At 45.0% G+C, this 16,690-nt stretch overlaps 1 protein-coding gene across 1 annotated transcript in view; it reads left to right on the forward strand.

The window, feature by feature from the left end:
• The window catches only part of LOC126419359 (uncharacterized), a 190,065-nt gene that overhangs the window by 15,509 nt on the left and 157,866 nt on the right, over positions 1 to 16,690 (forward strand). Inside the window, 3 exon segments of the mRNA XM_050086581.1 lie at positions 8,520 to 8,816; positions 15,307 to 15,962; positions 16,059 to 16,125. Coding sequence (XP_049942538.1) covers positions 8,520 to 8,816; positions 15,307 to 15,962; positions 16,059 to 16,125 — 1,020 coding nt within the window.

Below are 16,690 nucleotides of genomic sequence, written 5' to 3' on the forward strand. Positions count from 1 at the left end.
CTGTCGTGCATTATCCTGCTGAAGTGTAGGGTTTCGCAGGGATCGAATGAAGGGTAGAGCTACGGGTCGTAACACATCTGAAATGTAACGTCCACTGTTCAAAGTGCCGTCAATGCGAACAAGAGGTGTCCGAGACGTTGCACCCCACACCATCACGCCGGGTGATACACCAGTATGGCGATGACGAATACACGCTTCCAATGTGCGATGTCGCCAAACAAGGATGCAACCATCATGATGCTGTAAACAGAAACTGGATTCATCCGAAAAAATGACGTTTTGCCATTCGTGCACCCAGGTTCGTCTTTGAGTACACCATCGCAAGCGCTCCTGTCTATGATGCAGCGTCAAGGGTAACCACAGCCATGGTCTCCGAGCTGATAGTCCATGCTGCTGCAAACGTCGTCGAACTGTTCGCGCAGATGGTTGTTGTCTTGCAAATGTCCCCATCTCTTGACTCAGGGATTGAGACATGGGTGCAGGATCCGTTACAGCCCATGCGGATAAGATGCCTGTCATCTCGACTCCTAAGTCATACGAGGCCGTTGGGATCCAGCACGGCGTTCCGTATTACCCTCCTGAACCTACCGATTCCATATTCTGCTAACAGTCATTGGATCTCGACCAACGCGAGCAGCTATGTCGCTATACGATAAACCGCAATCGCGATAGGCTACAATCCGACCTTTATCAAAGTCTGAAACGTGACGGTACGCATTTCTCCTCCTTACACGGGGCGTCACAACAACGTTCCACAAGGCAACGCCGTCAACTGCTGTTTGTGTATGAGAAATCGGTTGGAAACTTTCCTCATGTCAGCACGTTGTAGGTGTCGCCACCGACGCCAACCTTGTGTGAATGCTCTGTAAAGCTAATCATTTGCGTATCACAGCATCTTCTTCCTGTCGGTTAAATTTCGCGCCTGTAGCACGTCATCTTCGTGGTGTAGCAGTTTTAATGGCCAGTAGTGTACGTTGCTGCATATGGAATTTAGCTGACGTATTGAATTTTTTTATAGACTGGTGGAAGTCTGAATCTGTCAAGAATCTAGAGAAAATTGATCTGATATAGTACACTCGTTTGCGATCGAGCGTGCCAGCCTGAAGCCAGAGTGCAATATGCATAACATTGAGGTATCGAAATGACTTTTTGGCAAATGGCACCACGCGAAGAAAAAGTCTTTTGCCATTTGGTTACTATGCATAACTTCATTACCTACTGTGTTATTGCACTAACGACGGACTTTTTCGATGAAAGAACGTAATTTGTAAAGGCCATCAATAAGCGGTGAAACGAGAAATGCTGTGGATTTTGGAACAAATTAGGTGAAGATATTACACATTTAGCCGCGCGAGATTAGCCGAGCGGTCTTGGGCGCTGCAGTCATTGACTGTGCGGCTAGTCCTGGCGAAGGTTCGAGGTCTCCCTCGGGCATAGGTGCGTGTGTTTGTCCTTAGGATAATTTAGGTTAAGTAGTGTGTAAGCTTATGGACTGATGACCTTATCAGGTAAGTCCCTTAAGATTTCACACACATTTGAACACTGAACACATTTTTTTAGTTTGGTGACGGAGACGAACTTTATCATACGCTATTGATGTTACTTCTCCTCAGTTCCTCACTTAATAAACCACTGTTTCAGAATTCTCTGCGTCTGCACAACACGTCAGTGAGGTGACATTCTGTAAACTCCGCTGTGTTTTGGCAAAAGATGCAGACTTAAACATGGCAATAAGAGAAACGTAGGTTACAATTCGCCACTCATGACGCTTCTCTGAAAGTTACAAATGATTAACAAGCTGGGCCACAATAAATCGTTGCTTTTGTTGCATTTCCGGAGAAATTCTTCTTAGCCCCCAACCAAAGCAGAGGTGGCAGTAGATCTTTTTCTACGGTCACCACGCGATTATGGGCATGTAGGGGCTCCACTTAATACTTACAAAGTATGTCAGTGTAAGCTCCAGTTTAGTGCGGCTCCTTCCCTCTGGTGCTCGGCATTTCGCCTGCTGCGCCTGCCCACAACCCCCACAACCACCATCCACCCTACGTGAGACCTGCTGACTGCGTATCTACTGGGCACGTTATTCTGTGTGCAGTCTACGACACGAAGCGAGTGTTTTTCAGCATCATTAATACTCTACTACAACAAGCGAGAGTTTTTCAGCGTCATTAATGTGGTGTCACCGCCAGACACCACACTTGCTAGGTGGTAGCTTAAATCGGCCGCGGTCCATTTAGTACATGTCGGACCCGCGTGTCGCCACTGTGTGATCGCAGACCAAGCGCCACCACAAGGGAGGTCTGGAGATACGGACTAGCACTCGACCCCAGTTGTACGGATGACATTGCTAGCGACTATACTGACGAAGCCTTTCTCTCATTTGCCGAGAGACAGTTAGAATAGCCTTCAGCTAAGTCCATGGCTACGACCTAGCAAGGCGCCATTAGCCTTACATAGTTTGATAGTTATCGTATGAAATGTCTCATCAAGAACGATGTATACAACAAGAACTAAAAGTTAAATATAATAGCAGCTACGTATTTTTCTTGTTACCATTTATTACGTATTCTGTTTCAGACCTCTATCTAGCCTAAGAGAGATAAAGCGTGCCTTTCGGCTACTTCAGTGTGTCGTAGCTGTCTTGTTACGCCACAACAATTAATAATCTGTCAAGAGTTTGAAACACCTATTGTCGTATTATGGAATAAATTTCTTTTATTAACGACAATCTAGGGTCTTGAAAAGAGAAGCAGAGTGCTCTAAAATTTACAAACATTTGGGATAAATTTCGGCACACGTGATTATCTTTATTTTTTTCTGTCCTAAGTGTACAAGACAAGTTTCGTTTTTATTAGAAAATCATGTTGTTTCTTTTTACTTTCTGTGGTAAAGGTTTTTATTTTCGTTGTCACTAGAGGTAGGAGTAAAATATGCTCTGTGCTTTCCTTCCGACAATCATTTCTTTTTCAATTTCATCACATTTTTCCTGCAGCCATTTCATCTTAGCTTCCCTGCACTTCCTATTTATTTCATTCCTCAGCGACTTGTATTTCTCTATTTCTGAGTTCCTCCTTTCATCAATCAACTGAAGTATTTCTTCTGTTACCCATGGTTTCTTCTCAGCTACCTTCTTTGTACCTATGTTTTCCTTCCCAACTTCTGTGATGGCCCTTGTTAGAGATGTCCATTCCTCTTCAACTGTTCTGGCTACTGAGCTATTCCTTATTGCTGTATCTTAGAGGACTTCAACCGTACCTCGTCATTGCGTAGTACTTCCGTATCCCACTTCTTTGCGCATTGATTCTTCCTGACGAATGTCTTAAACTTCAGTCTACTCTTTATCACTATTATATTGAGATTTCGGAATCCCTGTCTGACCATGATGTAATATAACTGAAATCTTCCCACACCACCAAGTGAAACAGGCCTATCAGACAATGAGATAATGTGTCTATATGACTGATCATGTAATCTGCACCAAAACGTCGGCAAGCAGACAGTTTCATTTCAGTGAAGTAAAGACAGCATTGATCTTTACAGAATTTGAAACATATTTCATACCGTAAAGTACATTTTCTAAAATGATACTTGGTTTAATCTTGGTTACATGTAATTTATTGATGGAATTAGTGATCTTGAAATATGTATTCATGTGAAAGACTGTCAAATAATTTTATCGCTTCCCTGAAACCAGCATAAACACACTGGACAAAAAGTTAGTCACACCAGGAGATAACAAATTGATACCGTGTAACATCGCCTCTAGCCTTAATAATGAACCCTGTTCAGTGAAGAAGAAATTCCACAAGCTTCTTCAGGTATGCCATACTCAGCTGATGCCGTTCATTGGTAAGCTGCTAAATTTTGGGTATGCTAATTGCTGATTTTTAACCACAGTTGCACATACCCCCAGACATTTTAACTGGATAAAGAATGGTTGATTTGGTGCGTCAAGTGAGGTGCGGTAGGATGTCTGTGTACCTGTAAAATCAGGGACACTTTCGTACGGCCCTATGAATGTGGCTGTTGGCTTGTTCTGTAGCCTCTTTTCTATAGCTCCAGTTGGCGATAAGCCTTAACATTGGACAATTGTGTTGTTACAGTGTAAAGTATGGAACCCTCCGTAGACGATCAGTCAATGCAATTTGATGAATCTCCTTTGGGGTGACACTTTCTGCTGGCAAGAATTCAATGACTGCACGTTGCTTAAATCGCATTGACCGACCGTCTGCGCAACGTTCCTTACTTTAGACTGTTACAACACAACTGTTCAACGCTAAGGCTTCCCGCCAGCTGGAGTTGTAGAGAAGAGGCTACCGAGCAAGCTACACTCCTGGAAATTGAAATAAGAACACCGTGAATTCATTGTCCCAGGAAGGGGAAACTTTATTGACACATTCCTGGGGTCAGATACATCACATGATCACACTGACAGAACCACAGGCACATAGACACAGGCAGCAGAGCATGCACAATGTCGGCACTAGTACAGTGTATATCCACCTTTCGCAGCAATGCAGGCTGCTATTCTCCCATGGAGACGATCGTAGAGATGCTGGATGTAGTCCTGTGGAACGGCTTGCCATGCCATTTCCACCTGGCGCCTCAGTTGGACCAGCGTTCGTGCTGGACGTGCAGACCGCGTGAGACGACGCTTCATCCAGTCCCAAACATGCTCAATGGGGGACAGATGCGGAGATCTTGCTGGCCAGGGTAGTTGACGTACACCTTCTAGAGCACGTTGGGTGGCACGGGATACATGCGGACGTGCATTGTCCTGTTGGAACAGCAAGTTCCCTTGCTGGTCTAGAAATGGTAGAACGATGGGTTCGATGACGGTTTGGATGTACCGTGCGCTATTCAGTGTCCCCTCGACGATCACCAGTGGTGTACTGCCAGTGTAGGAGATCGCTCCCCACACCATGATGCCGGGTGTTGGCCCTGTGTGCCTCGGTCGTATGCAGTCCTGATTGTGGCGCTCACCTGCACGGCGCCAAACACGCATACGACCATCATTGGCACCAAGGCAGAAGCGACTCTCATCGCTGAAGACGACACGTCTCCATTCGTCCCTCCATTCACGCCTGTCGCGACACCACTGGAGGCGGGCTGCACGATGTTGGGGCGTGAGCGGAAGACGGCCTAACGGTGTGCAGGACCGTAGCCCAGCTTCATGGAGACGGTTGCGAATGGTCCTCGCCGATACCCCAGGAGCAACAGTGTCCCTAATTTGCTGGGAAGTGGCGGTGCGGTCCCCTACGGCACTGCGTAGGATCCTACGGTCTTGGCGTGCATCCGTGCGTCGCTGTGGTCCGGTCCCAGGTCGACGGGCACGTGCACCTTCCGCCGACCACTGGCGACAACATCGATGTACTGTGGAGACCTCACGCCCCAAGTGTTGAGCAATTCGGCGGTACGTCCACCCGGCCTCCCGCATGCCCACTATACGCCCTCGCTCAAAGTCCTTCAACTGTACATACGGTTCACGTCCACGCTGTCGCGGCATGCTACCAGTGTTAAAGACTGCGATGGAGCTCCGTATGCCACAGCAAACTGGCTGACACTCACGGCGGCGGTGCACAAATGCTGCGCAGCTAGCGCCATTCGACGGTCAACACCGCGGTTCCTGGTGTGTCCGCTGTGCCGTGCGTGTGATCATTGCTTGTACAGCCCTCTCGCAGTGTCCGGAGCAAGTATGGTGGGTCTGACACACCGGTGTCAATGTGTTCTTTTTTCCATTTCCAGGAGTGTAGTACCTGCCGCATACCAATGCTGCCAACTATTGAAGAGTTACGAAGGTGGAGGCATTGCTTTTCAGTCAACCCTCGTATATGTTGATGGATGTAATATGTAAGTAAGTTAATAAAGTCGAACTCAATCCGCAGTTGTAAGTTTTTTAATTACATCAGGCTATACCACTTCGTCCTAACAAGCAAGAATCTCGTTTTTCTTAGTTTTAGGTAATGAATGGAGAGCGTCATTTTTAGTCTTCTTTCTCTTATTTTGGGTTTTCAGTCTTCTGACTGATCCGATGTGGCAAGTTACGAATTTCACTGCTGTGTCAACCTGTTCTCCTCAGAGCACAACTTTCATCCAACATTATCATTTATTTGTTGGGTTTATCCTAACCTCTGTCTTCCCCTATAGTTTTTACCTCATGCAGCTCTCTCACCAACCACGGAAGTTATTCCCTGTTATCTTAACACATGTAATACCATCCTGTCCCTTTTCCTTCTTATTGTTCTCCAAATACTCCTTTCCTTGCCGATTCTGCGGAGAATCACAACTTACTTTATCAGTACCCTAATCTTTAAGTCCTTCTATATTTCACATCTCAGTCGCATTGATTCTCGTCTTTGCTGATGTTCTCCTATTCCATGGTTCAAGTCCAAACAATGCTAAATCTCGTGAAAAAGTTCCAGAAGTGATTTCCACTGCTTAGTTATACGCAAGAGGTCAGGGTCAAAGAAACTGTAGCTAGAGAAGCTGGAAACAAGGTATCAGTAGTCAGATTCAAAAATAATTCGGAGAGTGTGCGTAATGTGCCATTACGGGTTATCCCTTCATCAGACCTGTTTTCTGACCCCAAAGAAATGCGTTGACTGACACATCGAATTTCCTTGCTTGTGTTAGGGAAAATTAATCCCTGTTCATGTAGGTCATCAATGATTAATGAGAAACTCACACATTTGTCATGTGTTGGATCTAGTTATTTCTGATGTCGGGCATCTTAATCTACATAGATGAGATTATTCTGCAAAATTCAGAATTAAGTGTCTGACGGAGGGTTCATCGAACCACCTTCGAGCTATTATACTACCACTTCACTCTCTAAGAGGGCGGGGAAAACGAACACTTAAATCTTTCTGTGAGAGCTCTGAATTCTCTTATTTCATTATGATGACCCCTAAGTAGGTGGGCATAAAAAAAAAATTTTCACACTCTTAGGATGAATCTGGTGAGTTAAAGTTCATTAGAAAATGCTGTCACAATGAAACAATTGCCACTGCAATTCGCGTTTTTATTCGTGGCACCTTGTCCTCTATTTCGTAATAATACAAAACGAGTTGTCCCTCTTTCAACTTTTTCTGTGTCCACCGATCAATCCTATCTGATGTGGAACCCACACCGCACAGCAGTATTCCAGAAGCGAGCGGACAGGTGTTAGTGTAAGGAGTATCTTTAGGAGACCTGTTGCATTTATTAAGCGTTCAGGCAATAAATCGCAGTCTTTCGTTTGCTTTACCAACAAGATTATCCATGTGTCAGTCCCAAATAAAGTTATTCGTAATTATAATGCCTAAGTATTTAGTTGAATTTACAGCCATTAGATCTGTGTGATTTATCATGTAATCGAATTTAGCTGATTCCTTTTAGCACCCATGTGGATGACTTCACACTTTTCATTTTTACAGTCAATTACCACTTTCAAGCGATACATAAATCTCATCTGAATCATTTTGCAATTGAATTTGGTCTTCTGACGACTTTACAAGACTGTGAATGTCAGAATAAGCTGCAAACGATCACAGAGGGCTGCTCAGGTTGTGTCTTAAGTCGTTTGCGTAGATTAGCAAAAGCAGACTTCCTTGGTGAACACTAGATACTACTTTTGTTTTACGTGATTACTACGAACTGAGCTTTACTAAATACTGAAAGAGGTCAAATACGCTGCAGAAAGGCTATCGACTGTTACGGCGTAAAGTCAAGAGCCGGCGCCATAGTCGGGAACGATAGAGAAGAGATGGCTACGAGAAGCCGTCAAACAATCGCACGCTGACCTGCCCCTCTCCAGGACGAAAACGCGGCAGCACCGCACCCTGTGTGAAGAGGGCCGCGATAGACTGGTAACGCCCAGTTGAATAGCAGCTGCAATGTTAGCGAGTTGGATAGAGGTGTCAACTCTAGATGCTCCGCTTGTACTTTCTATGTACCACAGACTTGGAGTTGTTGATACTGAAAAAGATTCATTATTTCGTATGTAACCCTTTGCTTGAGACTCATATGTGTAGTTGCAAAAATTAAGTATTGTAATTTACTTTTTGTAATAAAACTCATTAATACGATTTGTTTGAATGTTTGTCTAGCAAACCGAGTACACAGGATTTCTGGACTCCACATACTTGACAACGAGGCTGGACGTAATATCGACCATGATGTTGAATGAATTTAGGGCACTGAATCCGACATGTGCGGATCTGTAATTTGTCACACGTTCCATTTTAATATGTAATATACATACAGACCACCAGTGTCTCGCAACCTGAAACCTGTTAATATTTTGTTCATGCTTCTCGTTGTCACCTGAAGTAATTCCTAGTTTTATGCACATAGTTTCGAATTATGACGACAATTCACCCCTATCCCCTCCATCTCCTAGCCTGTTAAATGTTTCCGTCCGTTTCCGTTTTTGAACTGACAAGAAAACGCAGGAAAAGGGAATCTGATACTTGTTTTCTCAACAGATAGTAACCATTCGAGATTTATTTTCAAGAGACCGCTGTATTGCGTGTGTGCAGGCGACAGCGACGTGCGTGTCCGGCACGACGTTCTCGGTGGACGGGCGCAGCTACGCGCTGAGCGACCTGAAGTGCAGCTCCCTCCCAGACAGCTCGCAACGTGACACGCAGCAGACCTGTGGCGCCTCTGCCGGCGTCTACCCGCTACTGCAGATCGGCTTCGAGCTATCCACCGGTTTTGTCAAGCTCATCGACATCTGCTTCGATGACACGCGACTGACGACGCTCTACGCGCAAGAGACCATAGTGGCTGGCATCGGTGGCTACCAAAGCGGCTTCCCTAGACCCAACTGGATGGTGAGTTACACGACAATACTGTTTACACAATTTGATTATGTGGCTGTGTTACAAAAAGGTACGGCCAAACTTTCAGGAAACATTCCTCACACACAAAGAAAGAAAATATGTTATATGGACATGTGTCCGGAAACGCTTACTTTCCATGTTAGAGCTCATTTTATTACTTCTCTTCAAATCACATTAATCATGGAATGGAAACACACAGCAACAGAACGTACCAGCGTGACTTCAAACACTTTGGTACAGGGAATGTTCAAAATGTCCTCCGTTAGCGAGGATACATGCATCCACCCTCCGTCGCATGGAATCCCTGATGCGCTGATGCAGCCCTGGAGAATGGTGTATTGTATCACAACCGTCCACAATACGAGCACGAAGAGTCTCTACATTTGGTACCGGGGTTGCGTAGACAAGAGCTTTCAAAAGCCCCCATAAATGAAAGTCAAGAGGGTTGAGGTCAGGAGAGCGTGGAGGCCATGGAATTGGTCCGCCTCTACCAATCCATCGGTCACCAAATCTGTTGTTGAGAAGCGTACGAACACTTCGACTGAGATGTGCAGGAGCTCCATCGTGCATGAACCACATGTTTTGTCGTACTTGTAAAGGCACATGTTCTAGCAGCACAGGTAGAGTATCCCGTATGAAATCATGATAACGTGCTCCATTGAGCGTAGGTGGAAGAACATGGGGCCCAATCAAGACATCACCTGCCCAAACGTTCACAGAAAATCTGTGTTGATGACGTGATTGCACAATTGCGTGCGGATTCTCGTCAGCCCACACATGTTGATTGTGAAAATTTACAATTTGATCACGTAGGAATGAAGCCTCATCCGTAAAGAGAACATTTGCACTGAAATGAGGATTGACACATTGTTGGATGAACCATTCGCAGAAGTGTACCCGTGGAGGCCAATCAGCTGCTGATAGTGCCTGCACACGCTGTACATGGTACGGAAACAACTGTTTCTCCCTTAGCACTCTCCATACAGTGACGTGGTCAACGTTACCTTGTACAGCAGCAACTTCTCTGACGCTGACATTAGGGTTAACGTCAACTGCACGAAGAATTGCCTCGTCCATTACAGGTGTCCTCGTCGTTCTAGGTCTTCCCCAGTCGCGAGTCATAGGCTGGAATGTTCCGTGCTCCCTAAGACGCCGATCAATTGCTTCGAACGTCACACAACACCCAGTCATCACGAGGCAGACAACTAGTGACAACAGCACTTTTATTAATCTTTTTAGGTACTTCAGCTGTCCTTTTAGATGTTTAGTCGATCCCGAATGTTTGAGCGAAGCTCAGTAGGCATGTTTCTGGTCAGCTTTCTCATCATACGTTCCTGCTACATCTGAAGCCCAAGTTGATACAAATATTGTCTTCTTGTAATCTTTTCTGTTATTACTTCTTGCCATGAACAGTACCACTGCATTTATTCCCGCCTGATCCAACAAACGTAAGCAAACCTCAGAGACCAACTTCTGGTTTTGCGTGGCACCGTGTAGCAATACGCCATTTGGTCCAAAGTATCTAACCCTCCTTTTTACTGTTATAAAACTTCGATATTTTCGGTTTCTTGGTCTCTTAACTTATTGAGTTGCCTGACTGTATTTTTGAGAGTAAAATAACAGCTTCTGATATTTAGTGTCGTGAATGATACAAGAATCAGCTTCTCGCGATAGCAAAACAGCGATTGCAGCAATTCATCCTTTCTGTTCGCAAAGAGGAAGGAGGTATCTCTTTCTTGTTGTGTCTGACTGTTCCCACAACTGCGAATTTATGATTTTTCAGCATACCCTCTGCTGACTGAGTAGATGTGAACTAATTGCTCATCGTTATATTAAGATTGGTCCCGTGAATTGAACTAGTCGATGACTTTACTAAATGAACAGCTATAGGCTCTTGAGGCCCTCTTGCTTCTTTCCCAATATAGGGAACTCACTGATCATATAAAAGGTTCTACTGTCCCGCAAAGTTACTATTTTCAGCCCGCACTTACCGGATTTAGAAGCTATATACACCCGAAAAAGGCAGTGACTTCTAAAGCCAAGTCATTATTCTTCATCTGTACAGTGGAGATAGAGTGTATAGCATGTAATACAAATCTGTACGGAAGTTTGCCAGATACACGGAATTGGACAAAACTTGCATCTTGATTTCTTACTTCTTGTCATGGAACATTGTACAGTTGGGTAGACACCTAAATCTTGACTCAGTCATGATACACTTGTACATTCTGGGTCCTTATTTCGAAAACATATCATTCATGTACAAATAGGAGTCCTTTCGTACTCAAGAGATTTACAGAGTTAAAATAAGGGAACATATTCCCTCCTTATCAGTTGCTTCAACATGTCCAGAATGTTTGTACTTCAGCTTATGTCTCTCAATTTCTTGGTTGGTGTGGGCTACAATTTGATGGAAGATATCGTCATCGAACAGTACATTCCAAGAATTCCTCTATATAGAAAGAGCCTTTGCCGTTCCTTGACACTCGGAATTCTGACTATTATGTTTCTGGTGATTGTTCTAGTTTTGGGAGGTTCCTTCGTACGACACATAAACATTCTTCTTACATGTATACTGAAGCGCCAAAGAAACTGGTGTAGGCATGCGTATTCACATACAGAGATAGACGGAACACGGCACTGCGGTCGGGGACGCCTATATAAGACAACAAGTGTCTGGCGCAGTTCTTAGATCGCTTACTGCTGCTGAAATGGCAGGTTATCAGGTTTTAAGTGAGTTTGAACGCGCACGAGCGATGGGACACAGCATCTCCGAGGTAGCGATAAAGTGTGAATTTTCCAGTACGACTATTTCAGGAGTGTACCGTGAATATCAGGAAACCGCTAAAACATTAAATCTCCGACATCGCTGCCTCCGGAAAAAGATCCTGCAAGAACGGGACCAACGACGACTGAAGAGAATCGTTCAACGTAACAGAAGTGCAGCCCTTCCACAAATTGCTGCAGATTTCTATGCAGGACCATCAACAAGTGTCAGCGTGCGAGCCATTCAATGAAATATCATCGATATGGGCTTTCGGAGCCGAAGTCCTACTTGCTTTACGCCTAGCCTGGGCGGTACACACAGAATTTGGACTGATGATGACTGGAAACACATTGCCTGGCCGCACGAGTCTTGTTTCAAATAGTATCGGCCGGCTGGACGTGTACGGGTATGGAGACACCCTCATGAATCCATGGGCCCTGCGTGTTAGCAGGGGACTATTCAAGCTGGTGGAGGCTTTGTGATGGTGTTGCGCGTGTGAAGTTAGAGTGATATGGGCTCCTGATGCATCTAGATACGACTCTGATAGTTGACACGTACGTAAGCATCCTGGCTGATCATATGCGTCCATTCATGTCCATTGTGCATTCCGACGGACTTGGGCAATTCCAGCAGGACAATGCGACACCCTACACGTCCATAGTGGCTTTAGGAACACTCTTCTGAATTTAAACACTTCCGCTGGCCACCAAACTCCCCAGGCATGAACATTATTGAGCATATCTGGGGTGGCTTGCAACGTGTTGTTCAGAAGAGATCTTCACACACTCGTACTCTTACGGATTTATGGACAGTCCAGCAGGATTCATGGTGTCAGTTCCCTCCAGCGCTACTTCAGACGTTAGTCAAGTCCATACCACGCCGTGACACTTCTGCGTGTTTGCGGGGGCCATACACAACATTAGACAGGTGTACAGTTTCTTTGGCTCTTAAATGTATATTGCTGATCCTCAGTATCATTAATATCGTTTATGTCGAACAATTGACGCTAAGAAGTAACACTTCCATGATCTGAGAGAACTTCAACATTATCTTCAAATTGATTGTTGTCATATTGGCTATCTGCTTCCAACTCATTCTTTCGCATATTTAGAACGCTACCTTGGTTCGCACCTATTAATTTCACGCTAATGCTAGCCGCTATAATCCGAAATTCAAAATTATAACTGAAATGTACTTATGTAGTTGGATACAGGGATAACTCCTTACCCCAACATATATGGTTCTCCTCTTCGATAGGAGTAATTTGTTGAACGCAGCCAGCAAAAAATGCATCTGGGGCATAGCTGATAATACATTAAGCATCAGGTCTACCAATATAAAAAATAAACATCCTCAAAACGTAAGTAATCAAGTGGGGTAACGAGTTACACCTGTATCCTTTCTAAGGGTAATAATATGAATGTAGATGGCTTCGTTTGACGATAACTCGTAGTTTGGATAGAGACTTTTAGCTGCGTAGCCCCTTGGCTACTGTGTTGTTGGAGTCTGAATGGAAGGAAAGCGGAATGCTTAATGTTCAAAATCGAGCGATTTTTTGGTCATAAAAGGCTTGCAGCTAGCTCGGAACGGACAAATCTGGGGCAGAGAATCGGACCACGGCCCTCGGCTTGTCGAAAAAGCTCACTTAGATCGTACGTAATGTGATGTAAAGAAACTGTGAAATACCTAAATTAGAAAGTCAGGATTGAAATTAAACTCCCATTCCTCCAGCAGGTGGCACTAGCGAGAACCTGGCCACGTGTTCTTCCGGTAGAATTCACGAACTTATTCATGTGTTTTAGACGCCTTTCATCTCCCTGTCATCTTCTGTAGACATTTGCCATGAATGGGAAGATACACTCTATGACAAAAACAGTACTCACCACAAAGGAATTACCTGAATGGGACGGAAATCGGTTGACGTGATGTACATGTATAAACAAACAAATGGTTACAGTTTGAGAAAAATGGAATATTTATTCAAGAAAGAGAGCTTTACAAACTGCGCGAGTCCATAACGCATCGGTCCACCTCTGAATTGCCACGATATCCCTCAGGAGGACGTCTAGTAACTCTGTCAATAAATGCCAAGACTAATAACTGTTTGCATAAGGGCCAGAGGTGGACCAACGCGTTGTGGACTTGCTCAGTTTGTAAGGCTCTTTCTCCTGAATAAACCATCCAATTTTTCTGAAACTGTCTGTACTCGTATATCACACCTACCGATTTCCGTCCTATTTGAATAATTCCTTCTTGGGGCGACGTATTCAGTCATTTCTGAAGTAAAACCCGTATGTGTAAGAGAAACAAATATTTCCGCACTGGAAATTAGAAAAATAGATAGAAATCTGAATCCTCTCCACTGCCGTCGTTAGGGAGACACTTGACGTATCCCACTTGTTTTCCTTCTCGAAACACCAGCCCCAATGATCGATCGGGTATTGTCGAAGCGAATGGAGGAAAAACTCGTTATTGCAGTGTTTCCCATATACCTGTAATTAAGGAACGCAGAACGTCAGTAGAAGGTGCGAGACTCCGATGCGACAGATCTGGTGGAACATATAATCAAAAAGTTGTCCGTTTGTCAAGTCCGCAGCTCGTGGTCGTGCGGTAGCGTTTTTGCTTCCCGCGCCCGGGTTCCCGGGTTCGATTCCCGGCGGGGTCAGGGATTTTCTCTGCCTCGTGATGACTGGGTGTTGTGTGTTGTCCTTAGGTTAGTTATGTTTAAGTAGTTCTAAGTTGTAGGGGACTGATGACCATAGATGTTAAGTCCCATAGTGCTCAGAGCCATTTTGCCTAGTCGAACTAGTTCAACATAGGAAACTTTTGAACTATTAGGAAACTAAACTTCCTGGCGGATTAAAGCTGTGTGCCGGACCGAGACTCCAACTCGGGACCTTTGCCTTTCGCGGACAAGTGCTCTACCATCTGAGCTACCGAAGCACGACTCACGCCCTGTCCTCACAGCTTTACTTCTGCCAGTATCTCGTCTCCTACCTTCCAAACTTTACAGATGCTGGCTAAGCCATGTCTCCGCAATATCCTGTCTTTCAGGAGTGCTAGCTCTGCAAGGTTCGCAGGAGAGCTTCTGTAAACTTTGGAAAGTAGGAGACGAGATACTGGCAGAAGTAAAGCTGTGAGGACGGGGCTTGAGTTGTGCTTGGGTGTCTGAGATGGTAGAGCACTTGTCCGCGAAAGGCAAAGGTCCCGAGTTCGAGTCTCGGTCTGGCACACAGTTTTAATCTGCAAGGATGTTTCATATCAGCGCACACTCCGCTGCAGAGTGAAAATCTCATTCTATTAGGAAACGGATTCGTATATCGTGAATCCGATCGAACTGACGTCAGCTATTTGTGAGACATAAAAATTTGTATCGGACCGGGACTCGATTCATAAATTTTTGCTACGTGAGATTTGGACGTTTGGATCGGTCCTCGAGGCGCGTTCAGATAGCCGCAATGGTTAAGGCGACCGCTCGCGACAAGCGGGAAATCTGAGTTCGAGTCTCGACAAATTTTCTTGTGTCGCAAACAGCTGACATCAATTCGGATTAACAGAACGCGAATTCATTTCGCAACATTTATCACCGTTCTAATCAGAACACTGTCTCTTCCTTCAGACATGCATGTGTGAAGGACATTGTGGTGTGAAGATGCAAACAATGTAAAAGCACAGGCATTGTAACCAGCCATTTTGAAATTCTTTTGTTCACAGCAAGGCGACTTCTTCGGCGACATAGACGTAAACACGGCGTACACAAAGAACAAACAGCGCGAGACTATTTCGGAGATACTCGGTTCGAGCGAGCTGGGGGACCAGTACGTCACGTCTGGCGACTACTACTTGTCTAGGGGCCACATGTCTGCCAAGGCCGACTGGGTGTTCGGCTCGCAGCAGACCGCCACCTTCTGGTTCCTCAACGCGGCACCCCAGTGGCAGACCTTCAATGGTGCCAACTGGGAAACGGTGGAGAGCAACGTACGCTACTACGCGCGCAAGAAAGGTGCCGACCTGACGGTATACACTGGAACATACGGCGTCGCCACGCTGCCCAACGTGGACGGCGTGGAGACAGAGCTGTACCTGGTGGCTGACACCAAGCAGATCCCCGTGCCGAAGCTGTACTGGAAGTTGGTGCACGACGCAGCCAACGACGCGGGCGTAGCTCTGATCGGTATCAACAATCCGTATGTTTCCGACCCCGGAGACGACTACTACCTGTGTCCCGACGTGTGCAGCAAACTCAGCTGGGTCACTTGGGAATCCAACGACCAGACGAAAGGTTTCAGCTATTGCTGTGAAGTCAGTGAGTTCCAGAAGGTCGTCTCCGTGCTGCCAGAAATCAGCGTCAGCTCACTGCCTACTCTCTAGTCATAAACCTGACAATGTGTGAGCTAACAGTTCAGCAACTACACTGGAGAATTAACAGTCTCAGCGGGGATAATCAGCACTTCTCATCTGTGTAGCTACGACAAACTCCCAAATTATTCACTTTCTGCGATTACTTTTGACTCTTTTTCTACCACCGACACTGTACATTAAATACAATAAAAGTCATCTGCTGTCGACTTGTTTGAATATATTAGAATAACTTATCGAGATTGCTACAATTTATAGTATTTACCTAAAGTTTTTTTCAGATTTAAGAATTGTATTATCATGTAGTACATTCATTTTGCGAGGTGCCGGAGTGGAGAAGAGTTTGTACCTCTTTAATTCAGACGAATTTTGCATGACAACGAGACATGCACTCGACCCCCTCCTTATCTACCACCTAATTGATTATGCGCACAACGGCAACGGAAGAAAATGATGGTGGACCCTGCTAGTTTGTAAAATAAGGAGTGCACACTCACAATAATTTAATACAAATCGTAAGCTACTCAGAAAAAAAGAGAACTTTATCATAATAAACAACAGGAAATGGGATTCTGCATATATCTACGAAATGATATGCGGATTAAATATTACAATGAGATTTATTATACATCAGAACATAAATGCACATGATTGTCGACGCACACAGTAGATTATATTAGATTAGTACTTGTTCCATAGATCATGAATGCGACACTTCGAGATGATGGGGAACGTGTCA

Source organism: Schistocerca serialis, chromosome 1 (genome assembly GCF_023864345.2).
Source record: "Schistocerca serialis cubense isolate TAMUIC-IGC-003099 chromosome 1, iqSchSeri2.2, whole genome shotgun sequence".
Classification (NCBI taxonomy): domain Eukaryota; kingdom Metazoa; phylum Arthropoda; class Insecta; order Orthoptera; family Acrididae; genus Schistocerca; species Schistocerca serialis.